Below are 17,703 nucleotides of genomic sequence, written 5' to 3'. Positions count from 1 at the left end.
ACCGATCCCAGTAAGAAGACAAGAACCAGTGGCATCAAAAATAGTTGAAACTGGTTTCTATATTTTTACCTTGGATGACGTCAAGGCTTCCAAATGGCCTCAAGAATACAAGACTTCTATACTTGGATGTTAGCCAAATATTTGGTGGAATGAGAAAAGTATACATAATGTCAGAACTCACTTCACGATTCTAAGAAATCCTTAGAGATTGGTGGAACTCACTTTGGATTCAAGGAAAAAATAATTTTCTTACTTCCTAATATTTTGCCTTCAAGATCAGAATCCTACATGAAATTTTCTGCTGAGATTCTGGCCAAAGATAATAAACGATACGAAGACAACGCATCGAGATGAAGTGTGTGTCATTTGAGAGAAATGACATTGACAAACATTTTCAAAAAATGGCAAAGATATACTTTGATATAGGTGGAGACATCAATCTGAAGTAAGCCTTTTTCTCCTCTCTCCCCAAATTATTAATAGGCTGAACCATGACCATCATTGAAGAAAGTTTTCAGTCAATACTAGCCCCACGAATCAGCTACATCAGGGAAAAAATTTTCATTGCATTGGAGGATATTTGTAGAAAGCGCTCTGCCCTAAAATAAATTATCCAACATAATCCGGAGCTTGACAAACTATGTCGCAGATTCGATCTGATCACCGGATCAGGATGTTCTGCCACATACGTAGGTGACGGAAAAGATTCAAGAGGTTCAAATGACCAAGAATTCCAGATGGGAGAACAAGGTCCAGGAGACGCACAAAATAATTCAGACGAAGGAGGCCAGGAAATTTTCACAAAAAAAAAATCGATGCTATATTTGCCAGAAGATTGGACATTTTGCAAGAAATTATCCCCAATTGCGGAGTTCTATCAAACTTCTTGCAAAAATTGAAGATTATACTAGTATACATCTCGGAGAAGAAGAGGACCTAGAATCCATATTCTCTATGGATGATAAACCCACTGAAGAAACATTTTTCTCTCTTGATATATACAAAGATTACGGTGATGACCACTACAAAATTATAGAACCAGTAGCCAAATCCCTAGAGGATATCAACGCTATCATAGTCATTTCTCAGGTGGAACTCAAAGTTTATTCATCTAAATGGGATAGACCAACTCACATCATTGCTTTTATTGACACTGGAGCGGTTTGTTTACTCATGAATCCAGTTGTTCTCCCTGAAGATCAATGGGTATCGCACTTAAAGGATTTCAATACTGCATCAAATGGGATCCTGACTACCACTGTCATCACAAAGCACCCGATTACAATTGAGTTTTTCCTAGGATTGAAATACAAAACCAAGCTAATAGGGTCTGATCTACCAGGAAAAGACCTTATCATTGGGTTCGACATTTTCAGACAACTAAAAGATCAACTCCAGATCAGCGCTAACGGGATAACATTTAAGAAGCAGTTCTAACCTTATTCTAATATTCCAAGGCTATTCCAAATCACGAACAACGACCAAATCAAGGGGATTGAACAACATCTCATTGAGCATTCATGTGCGGAATCCCACAAGGTTTTATGAAGAAAGGCAATAGCCCGCTATGGAAGAACGAAGAGTTCTTTATCAAGCTCATTTTCAAGAAGAATGAAAAAATCAATCAAACAAAAGCCGGTCATTCAGGAATGAACCCAGATCATCTTCAGCTTGCAAAAAAGGAATGCGAAGAATTCTTGGAATTTGATTTGATAGAACCATCAAATTCACAATGGGCATATGAAGCATTTTATGTTAACAAAAGAGCTGAGAAAATAAGAGGAAAGCTCAGGTTAGTTATTAACTATGAACCTCTTAATCATTTCCTCGAAGATGATAAATTTCATGTCCCAAATAAACTCACCATTTTCACCCACTTAGCCAAAATGTAATTTTGTATCCCCAATCATCATTTTTCAATGGAAAGCCATGCCCTTTGGATTAAAAACTGCACCTTCCTTATTCCAAAAGGCCATGATAAAAGTATTTCAGCCATCCTCCATACCTCTTTGGTTTACATTGATGATATCCTATTATTTAGTGGTACACTGGAGGAACATATCAATTTGCTACATCAATTTGAGGCATTGGTACTACAGTATGGTATTATGCTTTCGGCAAAAAGATGGTTCTTGCCTAAAAGGATATTGATTTTCTCGGAATACATTTTGTCCAAGGAGGATGGATCGTTGAAATCCTTTGTATGAATCATTGAAACATTTTATCCAATATCATCTAGCCTTGAACCATAATAGAAATAATTTAAGAGTATGTTCAATGTTGTCAAAATCCTTGAACTCGTTGCACTTGAATTCCATGAAAATATAATACTGATGGCATAAGTACCAGAAAAAGAATAAAAGTTCTTGGGGAAAATCCTTTGCTTGTGCTGTGAATATATAGCAGAATGGACAAATTTGTTAGAAGGGTCGTGAAGCCAGCTCCTTTATAGGAAAACTTTTGTGACTATAAACAAATTTACTGTTTGTGTAGCTTGGCAAGCCATCCCTAACAGATTGTCGAAGCTAGCCCCTATTTGGCAAGCCATCCTTATCGGGTTGTGAATCCATCTTGGCAAGTCATCCCTAACGGGTTGTGACGCCACCCCTTTTGTAGAGAAACTTTCGTGTCTATAATTAAGTTTGCTTCGTTGGTAGTTTCTTACTTCATTCTTATAATGTGGTATCAGATCTTATGGACAGTATGCTGTAAGGGGGCATTTGAACCACCAAACTCCTTTTCCTTATTTATTGAAATTCTTGATCCAATCATGTTTTGCCATGATAGTTTATATATTCCAGAAGGGGTTTTCTTCTGGGTCTCTATTTTTTGATTGAAACATTTGGCATGAAAAGATGACTTTAATGGGTTTATTCAGATAGGAATGGTCAAAACTTGTGAAAACGGTTTTATTATTATTTTTTTTGGTAAAAGTTGGCTCACCAGACTGTAGAGATTCCTTTGGTTCTCTTAACTTTTTATAATTTATAATCTAGGAGTCATGAAGGACTTTGACGAGCTCAACTCTAGAAATTTATCTGGGTATTTGCGTGCACATGGTATTTCCTTTGGCAGCATAAATATTTAAGAGCAAAGCTCCTCCGGGAAGGTAGAGATCCATGGTATAATTTTGGACCCGCCACGCTATTTTCTCCTTCAGAACCCTTTATCGAAAAATTATATTGTATATATAAGACAAACTTTGATTTTTATATTTATATTTTATAAATTGAATTATATTGACATAGCTCAGAACCTTAGCTCAGTGGTCAAGGGGTTCATATTTCTCAAACGTTGCTAGTACAATTCCTCGATGCAGTATTTTTCATTCGTTCCCCACAACTTTTAATCCATAGGATAAAAAGCTATTAAATTCCAATTTTTCCATATTTCTATCCCAGTATTAGTAAATGTAAGCCCAAGTAGTTGCTTTTCTTTCTTCTATGCTTAACTGTTGCAAAAATCGGTGCACTAAATTCACATGACATTATCAAAGAACCTGAAGCACACAAACTTATTCTAAATACAAGGCGCCCTCCGATTCAACAAAGTGCTTTGGACATCCCAAATGATGGTATGAATTCCATCAATATTTAAAATCCCTTTGTATCCCACAGTTGGCCATCTTCAAAGATAATATATATTGACGGGGCACTAATTTGAAAAAAAATATATATATATAAAATTAAATAGAACACTACAAAGTGAGAAAAAAAAAAACGCAAGAAATTTTAGAAAAGGGCTCGATTGGATAGGGCAAAAATAGGAAGAAATATTAAACGAGACATGACAAAGCAAGATATAATTTAAACGAGTTAAGGTTAGTCTTTCCCTTAGTCACCCTACCCGTTTATCATCCTATAATCTTCGCGTATTCTTTTTAATATTTTAAACTCTTTCGTGAAAATCTTGTCTCTGTCGCTTGGGGCAGCCTAAGCTAATCCCATGAGGCTAGAAGCTGACTTAGGCTGAGCTAAAAAGCTCAAGTCTTAAGAGTTAAAGAAATATTGGTCCAACCACATTCAACTAGTGGGCTAGATTCGGCCAGCCTACGGGGCAAACACATTTTGACGACTTCATGAACTTTTCTGGAAATATGGCAGAGCTTGTGGCAACTAAGATTAAAAGCAATCAAATCTTGATTTGTATAGTTTCAACTAATTTCTATACAAGTATACAACAAAATGTCCAGTCACGCATGTCTATCCCCGGCGTAAGAATCTTGAACATATAACCTTTGCTAAGGAGGGAAGTCCGAAATTGGCTTTTCCCAAGATTTTTTATTTCCTTAAATATTTTTCATACTTTTTGACAAACTCCCCCCCCCCCCCCCCCCCCCCCAAAAAAAAAGGGAAATGAAGATGGAAATAGACGTGATTGCTGTTGGCTCTCTTGGGGCATGAAAGTTTGTGAGTTCATACCTTAATCTAATTCTAACCTAATGAACACGAAACACGAAAAAAAACAATGGAAAAAGCATTTTGGATGGAAACAAAATGGAGATACACCTATAGCTTCCACAATTGCTCAGTTTCAGCGGGAAAAAAGTTAGTCATTTGGCAGATTTGTATCTCCAGATGAATCAAAAAATACATGCTCTTTTATGTTTGTCCACCTCGGTATCCACAAAGGATTAATCAGGAAGTTTTTGTATGTTCTTGTCCTTTGTCCTAAGCAGATTCGGAATTTTAAGTTACTACACATCAATACATCTATTATTCTTTGTATTGCAAATTTAATATAAACATATTATATGAAAAAACAAAATCAACAATAAAAGTATATATCTACTATATACACACACGCATTGAGGAGGATTCACATGACTGAATATATTTAATGACGCATCGATCGACTAACATAAATATAATTTTAAGTAAAAAATAATGATTTTAAGTTCTACATTTGCCACTATCCACATCAAATGCATTATCTAGTAAAAGAATACTTAATTAAAAAGTTACGCCATGAATGTGAGATAGGAGTTGAGGATGTCAAAGTTGTTTTAGACCTCCCAAATTTGGATGGAGATTAGAAATAAATCATCAAAAATTACTTTGATTGCTTATATAAAATGGGGCGTTGACTTTAATCCCATTTTATCGGCTTTATCCTCTTTAAACCAACCTCCTTTGTAATATGCTTGTAGAGAATTATTTAAACTTAAAGTGGCTTTAATATAACCATAATGGATGACCAATGTTTTTTCAAACTTAATTTATTATAAGTACATTGCAATCATGTATGCGATTCTATTAAAGAGTCTCTATAATATTCTTTACTTTAAAATTTTGATGTATCTTAAGAACTATTGACTATTTATTTTACAAGATGAATCACCTATAATCCTAGGCAAAATTGCCAAGAGTATGTATAACCATCAACTTGACTATAAGTTAACTCAATGAGATGTGAAATTAGAAGGATCAATGGTTTTTGACTTGAAATTGGAAGGATCAATTCCTTTTGACTTGAAATAGGCTTTCTCTGCATTTGCTACCCTTGATTGAAACATTGCCCATTCATTTTCACATCTCTCCCTCACCTGCCACAACAACACACAAGTTCAATTAATCACACAGCAATTCACCTGCTTCAAGTTTTAAAGTGGAAAATAATGAAAAACAAGTAGCTAAAGAGACATTCCAAAGGAATAAATGAACAGTCAATAGAAAGATTATATGCCCAAGTGTTCAAATGTAACATAGAGAGGTACTTACCCCTTTCCATGCAGCCTTCCCATCTTTTGATTGCCCCTGTATAGAAATGAATGAGGAAAGGAAAAAAAGTGGTCACTTTTGTGTAAAAGCCAATAATAATTATGCTATATACCCAAATAAATCTACTCCATTTGGCATAAACTAAAGATGGCTTTATGTTTCCAATATCAAGTTACACTAACTAGCATATTACATGTATAATATAATTGGTTACTAAGTTGCTCGGACACGGGTGCGGATCTAGAGATCGGATCCTTCGAAATGTAAATTCTAAAATTCCGAGATACAGATCCTATTATGGATACGGGCGGGGATCCGGCTAAAAATAATTCAAAAAATATAAAAAAACTAAAGATATCTCTAAACTAAGAGAAATTTTGTGGAATACTTACGTGTAGCTTGTAAAGTGTTGAGTTCTTTTTTATTCTAAGTTAGATAAGTAAAAGATTGATTTCCTGGATAAAATATGTTATTTTCTTCAAATTTACCCTAATTTTAGTTATGATTTCGGGAATCAAATTGTATATCGTCTCGAATTTTTCCGTACGTTGTGGTCAAACTCCTCAAAAGTGTTTGACCAGATCCGGTACGGATCCCATATCCACACACATACTAGTGTCGTGTCGACACGGGTGGCGGCACCTAAACTGTCGTGTTGAAGCAACTTAGGTTGGTTACAATCACTTCATCTTGTTACCTGATTTCCAAGGGAAGGGACACTTTGATGAACAATCCATTGAGCATCTACAACTCCAATTTTCTCATGAGCAGGCTTCAAAACAGAATATAGATATATATATATTATATATATATATATATATATATATGTATGCTTAGTGCCTTGAATACTTTGGTACTAACAAGACGAATACATGTGAAAGAAAGTAGCTAAGAAGACTGAATTCATTCGATGAGTTGAACTTACCTCAACACATTTATGAAGTGCAAAGTCAAGTCCCCAACCATGGATCAAGTCATTCTACAAGTCACAAAACAACACAGTCAATCTCAACATAGCACAAAGTGTATGACCTTCTCTGCGTTTAATATGCAAGCTGAGATACCTGAATCATATGCCACACACAACGCCATGCATCTCGGGAAAAGACAGGAGCCATGATCTCTATGAATCTGAAAACAGAGAAGAGTATGTGGTAAGGACAAAGTAAGAAGTGAAACAAAACAGCAAACAGGAGAACTATTCATACGCTGAACATGGAGGCAAATGGGAGTCTGGACACACACCAGGTTTCTCTTCTGCTATCCTGATCAACAAGTACAAAACAGTTAAAAGGATGAGAGCGAAACAGGACTCGATAGATAAATGATATCATGGGATTCCTGGCTCTTACATGTGAATTTCACCATCACCTCTTCTCTTTGTCATTTGCCATGTTGTTCCTTTCTTGGGATCTAAACCTGGCTGTGAAATTTCCAAACCATGCTTCTTGACAAGTCTAATGTACCTGGTGTTGGACAGGCGAATTTAGAAAAACTAAGATATTGTGTCGTTAAACACAGGAAATTAGACAGTACTTACTCCTTGGCATCAAAATGCTCAACTCCTAGGTCTTCATCCCAGATAAAAATATAGTCATATGGGGCGACAATGTCTGGATGCAGAAACCTTTTTGCATACCACCTTATAAAGAGGTAAACTTCTTGTCACTAACATGGTTTAAAGTTGATCACAGGTAAAGTTCTTGTCACTAACATGGTTTACTTACCATTTTGTTTGTTTCCGAGCACTCACATGGATGGCTCGTTTTGACCACTCGAATTCATCCCATTCAGTCGTCTTACCATCATAGTGAAAAAGAAGAATTGTAGAGTCGTCTGAGAACTGCACAGGAAAAATGAGTGAGGAATTGGGAACTGAGAGGAGGGAGGGACCTATAAAAGGAAACAGACTGATATACCTTTTTTACATTAGCATCAACATTATACTTCTGATTAATACCAACAGTAAATGTTACCAGATATTTTGGCTTGCTGGGTGGTAGGTCCTGCAGATAAATATGATAAGAGTATAGGTCTATAGAGTTGAGGAAACATGATACAGAAGTTGTAACAGAACACTTACCTCATTGGGTTTTCCCCACAATCTCCGGGTATAGTAGTCGGACTCAGAAGCAATGATCTCTGGAGGTAATCTTTCTGCCCCTCTTGGGTTTGATTCAACCCAAATCTGGTCAGCATAAGGATGACCATCAGACAAAATAAATGTGATTTTTATCTTAGGATATTAACTTGCATAATCTCAAACATCAAACACAGTACTCACACACATGAAGCAAAGACGATAAAGATGAAGAAGATAGATTAGGCAGCACTTAGTGAGCATATTTAACTTAAATATGATGCAAAGAGTGCAACTTAAGAAGTTACATTGAAAATGGAAGAAGTTTGGAAGATTGTGATGCATTGTTAACTGTTGCTATGCAGGATAGGCTAGAATTTGGAATGTTTAGCTTCAGTAATAGTGTTGATGACCACCCCCCGGGCTTTGGTCTAGCTGATACAGAGCAATGCATGATGTGTGGGTTAAGTGCATGCATTGGTTCGAACCATGCCACAAACAAAGTCTGGAATTTAAGTTGAGAAAGGTAGACGGGTAGGCCCATTTTTCACCATGTTTCAAACAGTGTGCTACCGGCGGGGATTTCTCCGTTATCCAGAAAATAATAGAGTTGATAGACCATATATTCAACTCTAGCAGGGATCTATCGAAAAACCATGTCACTCAATGTGCACACAAACTCCTTTTAAAGGAGAATAGCAAGAATAAGTTCCTTTTGTATTCTTAGAAGGCAATTTTGCACAAGTGTCTTCACATTTGATGTCTATAAAATTGTTATTTCTGGAAGAACTGCAGAAAGAAGAAAATACCTTCACTTTATCTGTACCATTCTGATTTTTGATCGAAGAATCAATGTTATTTCTGTCTCTAGCAATTGGGAAGTTGCTCACAAACATACTGGTTGTAATATTTAGCTGCCAAATTGGAATCGAAAGAAGTTACTTAATTGGACGTATATTAAATTACAACAACTGCACGAATCGAATAAGACCACCATATGATTGTATGAAAAAGGAAGACGTTATCCATACCTTGGTTAATGAACCAGCAGGAAATGAAATTCCAATGAATAAGCCAAAAATGACACCGCAACATATGGAGACAATAAGCCTCATAGTTTCAGCTGGGTTTAAGCAATTGGAGCTGCACAACATACTTCAAGAGTTAAAGAAACTATCTCGTGTGGAGGTTGGTTGAAGATGATGTGATACAAGTGAACGTCTACGGCAAAGCTATCGTAAAGTTTTGTTCTTCGTTCCGTCGTCGATATCTAGGGGTAAAGCACTATTTCGATGGGGTTGCGAGCAAATCGAGGCAAATTCTGAATACTAAATATGGCCTCAAAATAACAGGGGATACTAGATATGACCTCAAGTGAGATGATGGAGGATAAGCTTCATCGTCGAGAGGGAAATAGTCCGGATTACTAGCTCCAAAAAAATTCCTCATGCACTAGATTGATTTTTATAGTACTAGAAACCTTAAAACCCCAGCAAAGATCCAAACCTTATGCTCAGTTCTGCAAAGTCAAGAAGACATTTTGTGCATCCGCACTCAACTCACGTAACTTTACAAATCCATAAGCAACTAGAAAATCGGTCATGTGCCTCACTTAACTTTACAATCCTCAAGCAACTAAAAAAATGGTCATGTGCCTGGCTTTTGACTATAGCAAGTTAGCAACTTGATCAATAGATGAAGCACTAGGCTAATTTCAATCCCTCAATTCTATGTCCCCGAAAACAAGCCACTGTGAGTCTTATTTGACTCATCCCTTACATTCAACCTATTCTACAAATTCACTCCTCTTTCAATACAATACAACCATACTTTCTTGAATTTAAAGGTATAGCAATATATATAACTTAAAAAACATCTTCTCCTCTGCACAAGTTAGCTCTAAAACAGACAGAATGTCATAGCAAGCTCCCATCAAAACTTTTAACACAAGACACAAAAGCACAAAGCTCAAAAATAAAACTCAACTCTTGCCAGCAAAATCAATATAACCATAAAGACACTCAAAGGTTACACCTTCTAATTTTAAATGCTAAAGGCAGAGGATTTTTAAGAAAATATATCTAATAATATATAATTGCTATTATTATTATATATTTTTATTGACTCAAATAGTTTTTGCTGACAAAAAAAGTCAAATATTATCTTTTTCTTTAAGTATAGTTTTTAAAAATATGTTTTTAAAAGTAAGAAATTGATATTCGAATTCAATTTAAAATTTTATACATTGGTGGCCTTCAATGGTTCAACCTTAAACCTACATTCTTTAGATGGCGAATCAAGTACTATTTACGTCAATAATTACTAAATTATTGAATCTTCTAGTACAATTAAGTTGGAAAGGATATCCATATTTATGCTAAAAGAATATCAACACTTAGATCTCCATCTTCTTAATCGCTAGGCCAAAGATTCAATTTTCTACTCTTTCTTTCAACAATAAATAATTATTTATATTAATTAGCTGGATGAAAATTAAATTAGTCCCAATGGAACAGAAAAATTACATTTTCCTATTATCTTTCAAACTGCTGATGCATAAGGAAAATGAAGTATAGAAGCAAAATATGAGTCTTTCCCAAAATATTCTTCTTCACAATTTTGAATACTAAATTAGAGAAAAAAGAATAAGCTAATAAAGAAGCTATCGCCATTTAACATTTACATGAAAGGCATTGATATTATTAAGACTACGATACCCAACAATGCTGGAGAACATGGATGTGGGGAGAGGATTCTTGGGAACTTGCAGCAACTAGTATATCGCATAATACAAGTGCACAACCATTCGAATGCAAGAGTAAAAAGAGTTTATGAGAAAACTACTAATAATATTATCATTACCAAAAAAGATTTTTAGTCACAAGTCACAATGAACTACTAATAGTATTATTATTATTATTACCAAGAAGGACTTCTAGTCACAAGTCACAAATGTGAATGAATAGTGACATCATTATTCACATTTGAGAATATCTTACGCTCTATATAGCAAACTAAAATACTATTTAAAAATTCATCACCGATGCTATTACGAATCTCATTTTTTATGTAGTTCATGAATGAGAAAGCTCGTTCCACCCAAGCAGTTGCAACATGAAGAATGAGAGTCAACTTGATAAGCACATATACAAGCGGCCAAGTTTGATGCGGATCTGGCTTAACCAACACTTTAGAAAGGTCACTAATTCTCTTCATGTTGAATAACCTCTTGTCACAAGCACGAGCATAAACTATAAAACTGTCAAGTTGGCAACTAAGATCCCGGAGCTTGTTACTATTAAACTCATTCGGATAATATTTAGCCAACTTCATTATCTTGTTCTTATCAAAATTAACCAATGAATTTGTTAAGGTTTTATTTTTAAGATGAAATAGTCTTAAAATGAGGGTGAATGGAAAATGGAGGGAAAATAAAATTTTTGAGTAAAATTTTAAGTTTTTCCCTCTTGACAATGAGACATTGTCCTATATTGGAAGAGGAAAAGATTTTTGGTGGGTATATATAGAATTGCTCTTCTTATAGCTCTTAAAGAGTTAATAAGAAAGAAAGCCTCGCGCCGTCATCGTCATCGCTCGCTCGGCTCGGCTTCGGCTTCGGCTTCGGCTTCGGATTCGGATTCGGATTCGGATTCGGCTATATCAAATAGTGTATCTACAGGATGACACGTTTAGGAATCACCTATGTAAGTGTGAAGTGTTAGCCGCTTCAAGGAGAACTTTGTAAGGCCAGTTCTCTACGCACTTATGAAACCATGCGGTATTCATGGCTGAAACGAACACAACAATAAGAACCAAAGATGGTTAAGGGTTGATTGTGTGACTTATGGTTGTTTAGGTATACACCAAAGATCGACGGTTCAAAGATATCAAATCTACCGATTGACCGAGTATATCCGACATAAGTTTACTACGGAAAGTTCAAAGGGAAACCTAATTATCCAGATGCGATTAATCCTGGCTTGTAAATCACACAGTTTTTCCATGCATACTTCCGTGATATAGCCATTCCCCATTCATGTGGGGGATTGTTGAGGTTTTGTTTTTAAGATGAAATAGTCTTAAAATGAGGGTGAATGGGAAATGGAGGGAAAATGAAATTTTTGAGTAAAATTTTAAGTTTCCCCTCTTGACAATGAGACATTGTCCCATATTGGAAGAGGAAAAGATTTTTGGTGGGTATATATATAATTGCTCTTCTTGTAGCTCTTAAAGAGTTAATAAGAAAGCAAGCCTCGCATCGTCGTCGTCGTCGCTCGCTCGGCTCGGCTACGGCTACGGCTACGGCTTCGGCTTCGGCTTCGGATTTGGATTTGGTCAAATAATCGATTGATTTATTAATTTTTTGGACCAAATTTATTTGTTAATAGTAAATATTAACGTAAGATTATCCGTATTTGTAACGGATATTTTTCAATCCGTGTATTGACCACAAGGCAGTCGCCTAATACTCTTCCCACCATGAATGTGCTTGGTCCACAAACAAGCTAATGCTTGCTCCACCATGGAGGGTGGACGATTGTTCTTCTTCAACACTGGCTGCTATGTATATGTGCAGCAACTGTTGAAGAAAGACACACATAACACACAACACACAATACACAACACACAAAACTGAAATCGCTCAACAGATTTGGCTATTCATTGCACTCCTTCCTCTCAGCATTTCCATACGATTTTCTGAGTTTCTACTCCTTCGTTCTGCATTGTTTTAACTTCAAATAAAACAACTGTAAGTGTGATTTGCTATCGAACTTTGTGTTCGCTGAAACACTGGGGTTTAAAGTACCGCTACACCAGTGTGTGATTCGTTCTATCCTGGAAGGAAATAATCCATTACCTTGGGTACTAGGAGGGGATTAAATTCCTTAAGGAAATACTGTGAATTCAGTGGGCTCGAATAATTAACTGTTTCATTACGTTAACTTATATTTTGTAGAATTATTATTTACAAATACAGCAATATTGGCGGGACTAACAATCTTAAGGAATTTAATTTTATTTCTGTATTTATGTTATTCTTATTATTCTGCAAACTAAAACCTTTGTGGTTTTGTGTACTCCCGTTTTGGAGAGTAAAGACTTCGTGGAGTTTTGTTGGAGATTAAAATCTACGTGATTTTTACTCAAGTTTGAAAACGTGTAATAAACGTTTGTTTGTGTCATTCTTTTACAGAAAAAATGACGACTGAAAGCGAAAACCAAGCTATTCAGATGGTGACTGCCAACGCATCGACAAGCCGAACACCGGCGTTGGCACCGGCAGAAAAACCCAAAAAATTTTCCGGGATTGATTTCAAGCTCTGACAGCAGAAGATGTTCTTCTACTTAACTATGTTATGTCTACAGAAGTTCATCAAGGAAGATGTTCCTGATCTGCCAGATAAAACTCCAGAGAATGAACGCTTTATCGTGCTTGAAGCGTGGAAGCATTCTGATTTTTTATGTAACTGGATGATAATCTGTATAATGTATACAGTGGCGTGGAGACGTCAAAAGAATTGTGGAATGCGCTTGAAAAGATATATAAAACTGAAGATGCCGGGATGAAGAAATCCGTTGCCGCAAAATTTTTGGACTACAAAATGGTAGATAGCAAGTTTGTTATTACCCAAGTTCAGGAATTGCAAGTGATTATTCATGATCTACTTGCTGAAGGTCTTGTCATCAATGAAGCATTCCAAGTAGCAGCAATGATTGAGAAGTTGCCTCCGTTGTGGAAGGACTTCAAAAATTATTTGAAACACAAACGAAAGGAAATGTCCCTTGAAGATCTCATTGTTCGGTTGAGAATCGAAGAGGACAATAAAGCTGCTGAAAGGAGAGGCCGTGGAAATTCAACAATAATGGGAGCAAATATTGTTGAAGCTAACAAAAAGAGGAAGAAGGCTTCTGGTCCGAAATACAACCCAAGCAAGAAGCGGTTCAGTGGAAACTGCTACAACTGTGGGAAAACCGGACACAAATCTACGGAGTGTCGTGCTCCGAAGAAAGACAAGAAAAGGGGTCAAGCAAACATGGTAGTAAACCATGATGATGTTGATAACTTGTGTGCCATGCTCTCTGAATGTAACTTGGTGGGAAATCCTAAACTGTGGTGGTTTGATTCAGGAGCCACTCGCCATGTTTGTGCAGTTAGAGAGGCTTTTGCTACCTATGCTCTTGCTGAACCCGGAGAGACAGTTTATATGGGAAATGCTTCAACAGCAAAAGTTGAAGGATATGGGAAGATATTTCTGAAAATGAATTCTCGCAAGGTCATGACTTTGAACAATGTCCTTCATGTTCCTAAAATGAGAAAGAATTTAGTCTCTACTGGACTTCTTGTTAAGCACGATTTTAAGTGCATTTTTGTGTCCGACAAGATTGTCATAAGTAAGAATGAAATATTTGTAGGAAAAGGTCACCTCACTGAGGGCCTTTTCAATCTGAATGTAATGGTTGTGGAAAACAATAATAATATTTCAGCTTCTTCTTACTTACTTGATCGAATGATTTATGGCATGTACGTTTGGGTCATGTCAATTATAAAACCTTGCGGAAAATGATTAACTTGGAAGTACTGCCTAAGTTTGAATGCGAAAATTCAAAATGTCAAACATGTGTGGAATCTAAGTATGTTAAACATCCTTATAAGTCAGTTGAAAGGAATTCAAATCCTTTAGACTTAATTCACACAGATATTTGTGACATGAAGTCAATACCATCTCGCGGTGGAAAGAAGTATTTCATAACTTTTATTGACGATGGTACTCGATATTGCTATGTTTACTTACTGAATAGTAAAGATGAAGCAATAAACGCATTCAGGCAATACAAAAATGAAGTTGAAACGCAACTTAACAAGAAAGTAAAAATGATAAGAAGTGATAGGGGTAGTGAATATGAATCTCCTTTTGAAGAAATATGTTTAGAATATGGAATTATTCATCAAACAACAGCCCCTTACACGCCCCAATCTAATGGGATTGCGGAAAGAAAGAATCGCACATTAAAGGAGATGATGAATGCGTTGTTGATAAGTTCTGGTTTGCCACAGAACTTGTGGGGGGAAGCCATTCTTACGGCTAATCGAATATTAAATCGAGTGCCCCATAGCAAAACACAATCCATTCCATATGAAAAATAAAAAGGAAGGAAGCCCAACTTGAATTATTTTAAAGTGTGGGGGTGTTTGGCAAAAGTGCAAGTTCCTAAACCCAAAAGGGTAAAGATAGGACAGAAAACCGTTGATTGTGTTTTCATAGGATATGCAACAAATAGTAAAGCATATCGATTTCTGGTTCATAAATCAGAAAATCCCGACATTCATAATAATACGGTTATAGAATCAAATAATGCTGAGTTTTTTGAAAATATATATCCGTATAAAAAGGAATGTGAGTCGTTTGGTGAAGGATCTAAATGACCTCGGGAAGAAACAAAAGAAAGTACATGTAATCAGGAGGATCCAAGACGTAGTAAACGTCAAAGAACGTCTACTTCATTTGGACCAGATTTTGTGACTTTCTTATTGGAGAATGAGCCTCAAACATTTAAAGAAGGTATGACTTCTTCGGAATCATTATTTTGGAAAGAGGCAGTCAATAGTGAAATAGAATCCATATTGAACAACCATACATGGGAATTGGTTGATCTTCCTCCTAGAAATAAACCTTTGGGTTCTAAATGGATTTTTAAGAGAAAAATCAAAGATGATGGTACTATTGATAAATTCAAGGCAAGACTCGTAGTCAAAGGGTATAGACAACGAGAAGGTCTAGACTACTTTGATACATACTCTCCAGTTACAAGAATTACGCCCATACTGATATTAGTAGCATTAGCTGAAGTGTATGGTCTTGAAATTCATCAAATGGATGTTAAGACGGCCTTCTTAAATGGAGAGTTGGAGGAAGAAATTTACATGGAACAACCTAAAGGGTTTGTGATTCCAGGTAAAGAAAAGAAGGTATGTAGACTTGTTAAGTCTCTTTACGGACTAAAACAAGCACCAAAACAATGGCATGCGAAATTTGACCAAACAATATTGTCAAATGATTTTAAGATAAATGAATGTAATAAATATGTGTACATTAAAAATGTTCCAAATCACATAGTCATTGTTTGCCTATATGTGGATGATATGCTGATAATGAGTAATGACATTGCCAACATAAATGCTACTAAGCGTATGCTCAATAGCAAGTTTGATATGAAAGACTTGGGAGTTGCTGATTTAATTCTGGGAATTAAGATCCATAAGACTCCTCAAGGTCTGGCATTGTCACAATCTCATTATATTAAGACAGTACTTGAAAAATTCAAGCACTTGGGCTTTAAAATTGCAAAGACTCCAATTGACGTGAATCTTGCATTACCAAAGAATAAAGGCCAAAGCATATCACAATTGGATTATGCTCGTGTGTTGGGATGCTTAATGTATATCATGAATTGTACACGACCAGATATAGCTTGTGTTATAAGTAAACTGAGTCGATATACGAGCAATCCAGGCCAATCTCATTGGATGGCAATGAAACGAGTTTTGGGATATTTAGAACATACCCAGAACTTTGACTTGCACTATAGTAAATTCCCTGCGGTGATTGAGGGATACTGTGATGCAAATTGGATCACCGGTTCAACTGATTCTAGGTCCACGAGTGGATATGTATTCACTATTAGTGGAGGAGCGGTATCTTGGAAGTCGTCCAAACAAACATGTATTGCCCGCTCTACAATGGAGGCTGAATTCATAGCCTTAGATAAAGCCGGTGAAGAAGCTGAATGGCTCCAGAATTTCTTGGAAGACATTCCATTTTGGCCCAAACCGTTGGCACCAATATGCATACATTGTGATAGTCAAGCGGCAATTGGAAGGGCTGGGAGCGTTATGTATAACGGTAAATCTCGTCATATACGATGAAGACATAAAACCGTTAGGCAATTACTCTCTAGAGGAATTATCACGATTGACTATGTAAAGTCAAGTGATAATGTGTCGGATCCACTTACAAAAGGCTTAACTAGAGAGGTAGTTGAGAAATCATCAAGGGAAATGGGGCTATGGCCGAGAACAAGTCATTGTGGCAGTAACTCTACCTAGAAGACTGGAGATCCCAAGATCTAGGTTCAAGGAGATCAAACAAAGTCATTAATGACGGTTCAACATTGTCAAATAAAATTTTAGTCCGTTCTCGTGATGAGACAATGTTCAGTACCAAGGATAAAGCATTAAGGCTTTTTAATGATTTCTAAATTTGATACGGGGTATATCAAATAGTGTATCTATAGGATGACACGTTTAGGAATCACCTATGTAAGTGTGAAGTGTTAGCCGCTTCAAGGAGAACTTTGTAAGGCCAGTTCTCTACGCACTTATGAAACCAGGCGGTGTTCATGGCTGAAACGAACACAACAATGAGAACCAAATACGGTTAAGGGTTGATTGTGTGACTTATGGTTGTTTAGGTATACACCAAAGATCGACGGTTCAAAGATATCAAATCTACCGATTGACCGAGTATATCCGACATAAGTTTACTACGGAAAGTTCAAAGGGAAACCTACTTATCCAGATGCGATTAATCCTTGCTTATAAATCACACAGTTTTTCCATGCATACTTCCGTGATATAGCCATTCCTCATTCATGTGGGGGATTGTTGAGGTTTTGTTTTTAAGATGAAATAGTCTTAAAATGAGGGTGAATGGGAAATGGAGGGAAAATGAAATTTTTGAGTAAAATTTTAAGTTTCCCCTCTTGACAATGAGACATTGTCCCATATTGGAAGAGGAAAAGATTTTTGGTGGGTATATATATAATTGCTCTTCTTGTAGCTCTTAAAGAGTTAATAAGAAAGCAAGCCTCGCGCCGTCGTCGTCGTCGCTCGCTCGGCTCGGC

The 17,703-nt window shown here is 36.3% G+C and overlaps 1 protein-coding gene across 2 annotated transcripts; it reads right to left on the bottom strand.

Annotated features, from left to right (window-relative positions):
- Positions 1-5,196: 5,196 nt before the first annotated feature.
- On the bottom strand, positions 5,197-9,330 carry LOC104112222 (uncharacterized). 2 transcript variants are annotated; one of them, XM_009622083.4, is made up of 13 exons: positions 8,832-9,328; positions 8,610-8,714; positions 7,804-7,908; positions 7,640-7,726; positions 7,448-7,563; positions 7,261-7,362; positions 7,073-7,186; positions 6,929-6,985; positions 6,785-6,851; positions 6,646-6,699; positions 6,418-6,492; positions 5,721-5,756; positions 5,198-5,545 (listed from the first exon to the last, which is right to left on the bottom strand). In XM_009622083.4, exons 1-13 carry the CDS (start codon positions 8,952-8,954, stop codon positions 5,402-5,404), a joined length of 1,185 nt encoding a protein of 394 aa, XP_009620378.1. In that variant the 5' UTR covers positions 8,955-9,328; the 3' UTR covers positions 5,198-5,401. The 2 variants fall into 2 exon arrangements, with proteins under 2 accessions (XP_033516158.1, XP_009620378.1); XM_033660267.2 differs by lacking the exon at positions 6,418-6,492 and having other exon boundaries at positions 5,197-5,545; positions 8,832-9,330.
- Between the last annotated feature and the right edge of the window lie 8,373 nt (positions 9,331-17,703).

This window comes from Nicotiana tomentosiformis, chromosome 10, assembly GCF_000390325.3.
Source record: "Nicotiana tomentosiformis chromosome 10, ASM39032v3, whole genome shotgun sequence".
Taxonomy (NCBI): Eukaryota; Viridiplantae; Streptophyta; class Magnoliopsida; order Solanales; family Solanaceae; genus Nicotiana; species Nicotiana tomentosiformis.
This window is presented reverse-complemented; position numbering and strand designations above follow the sequence as displayed.

Bases quoted from the DNA above. Each gene is read 5' to 3' on its own strand.
- LOC104112222 (XM_009622083.4), bottom strand. From the start codon at position 8,954: ATGTTGTGCAGCTCCAATTGCTTAAACCCAGCTGAAACTATGAGGCTT. The intron at 7,564-7,639 runs GTATATCAGTCT...TTTCCTGTGCAG, and splicing joins TTGATGCTAATGTAAAAAAG to TTCTCAGACGACTCTACAAT. The intron at 7,187-7,260 runs GTAAGTACTGTC...GTCCAACACCAG, and splicing joins GAGCATTTTGATGCCAAGGA to GTACATTAGACTTGTCAAGA.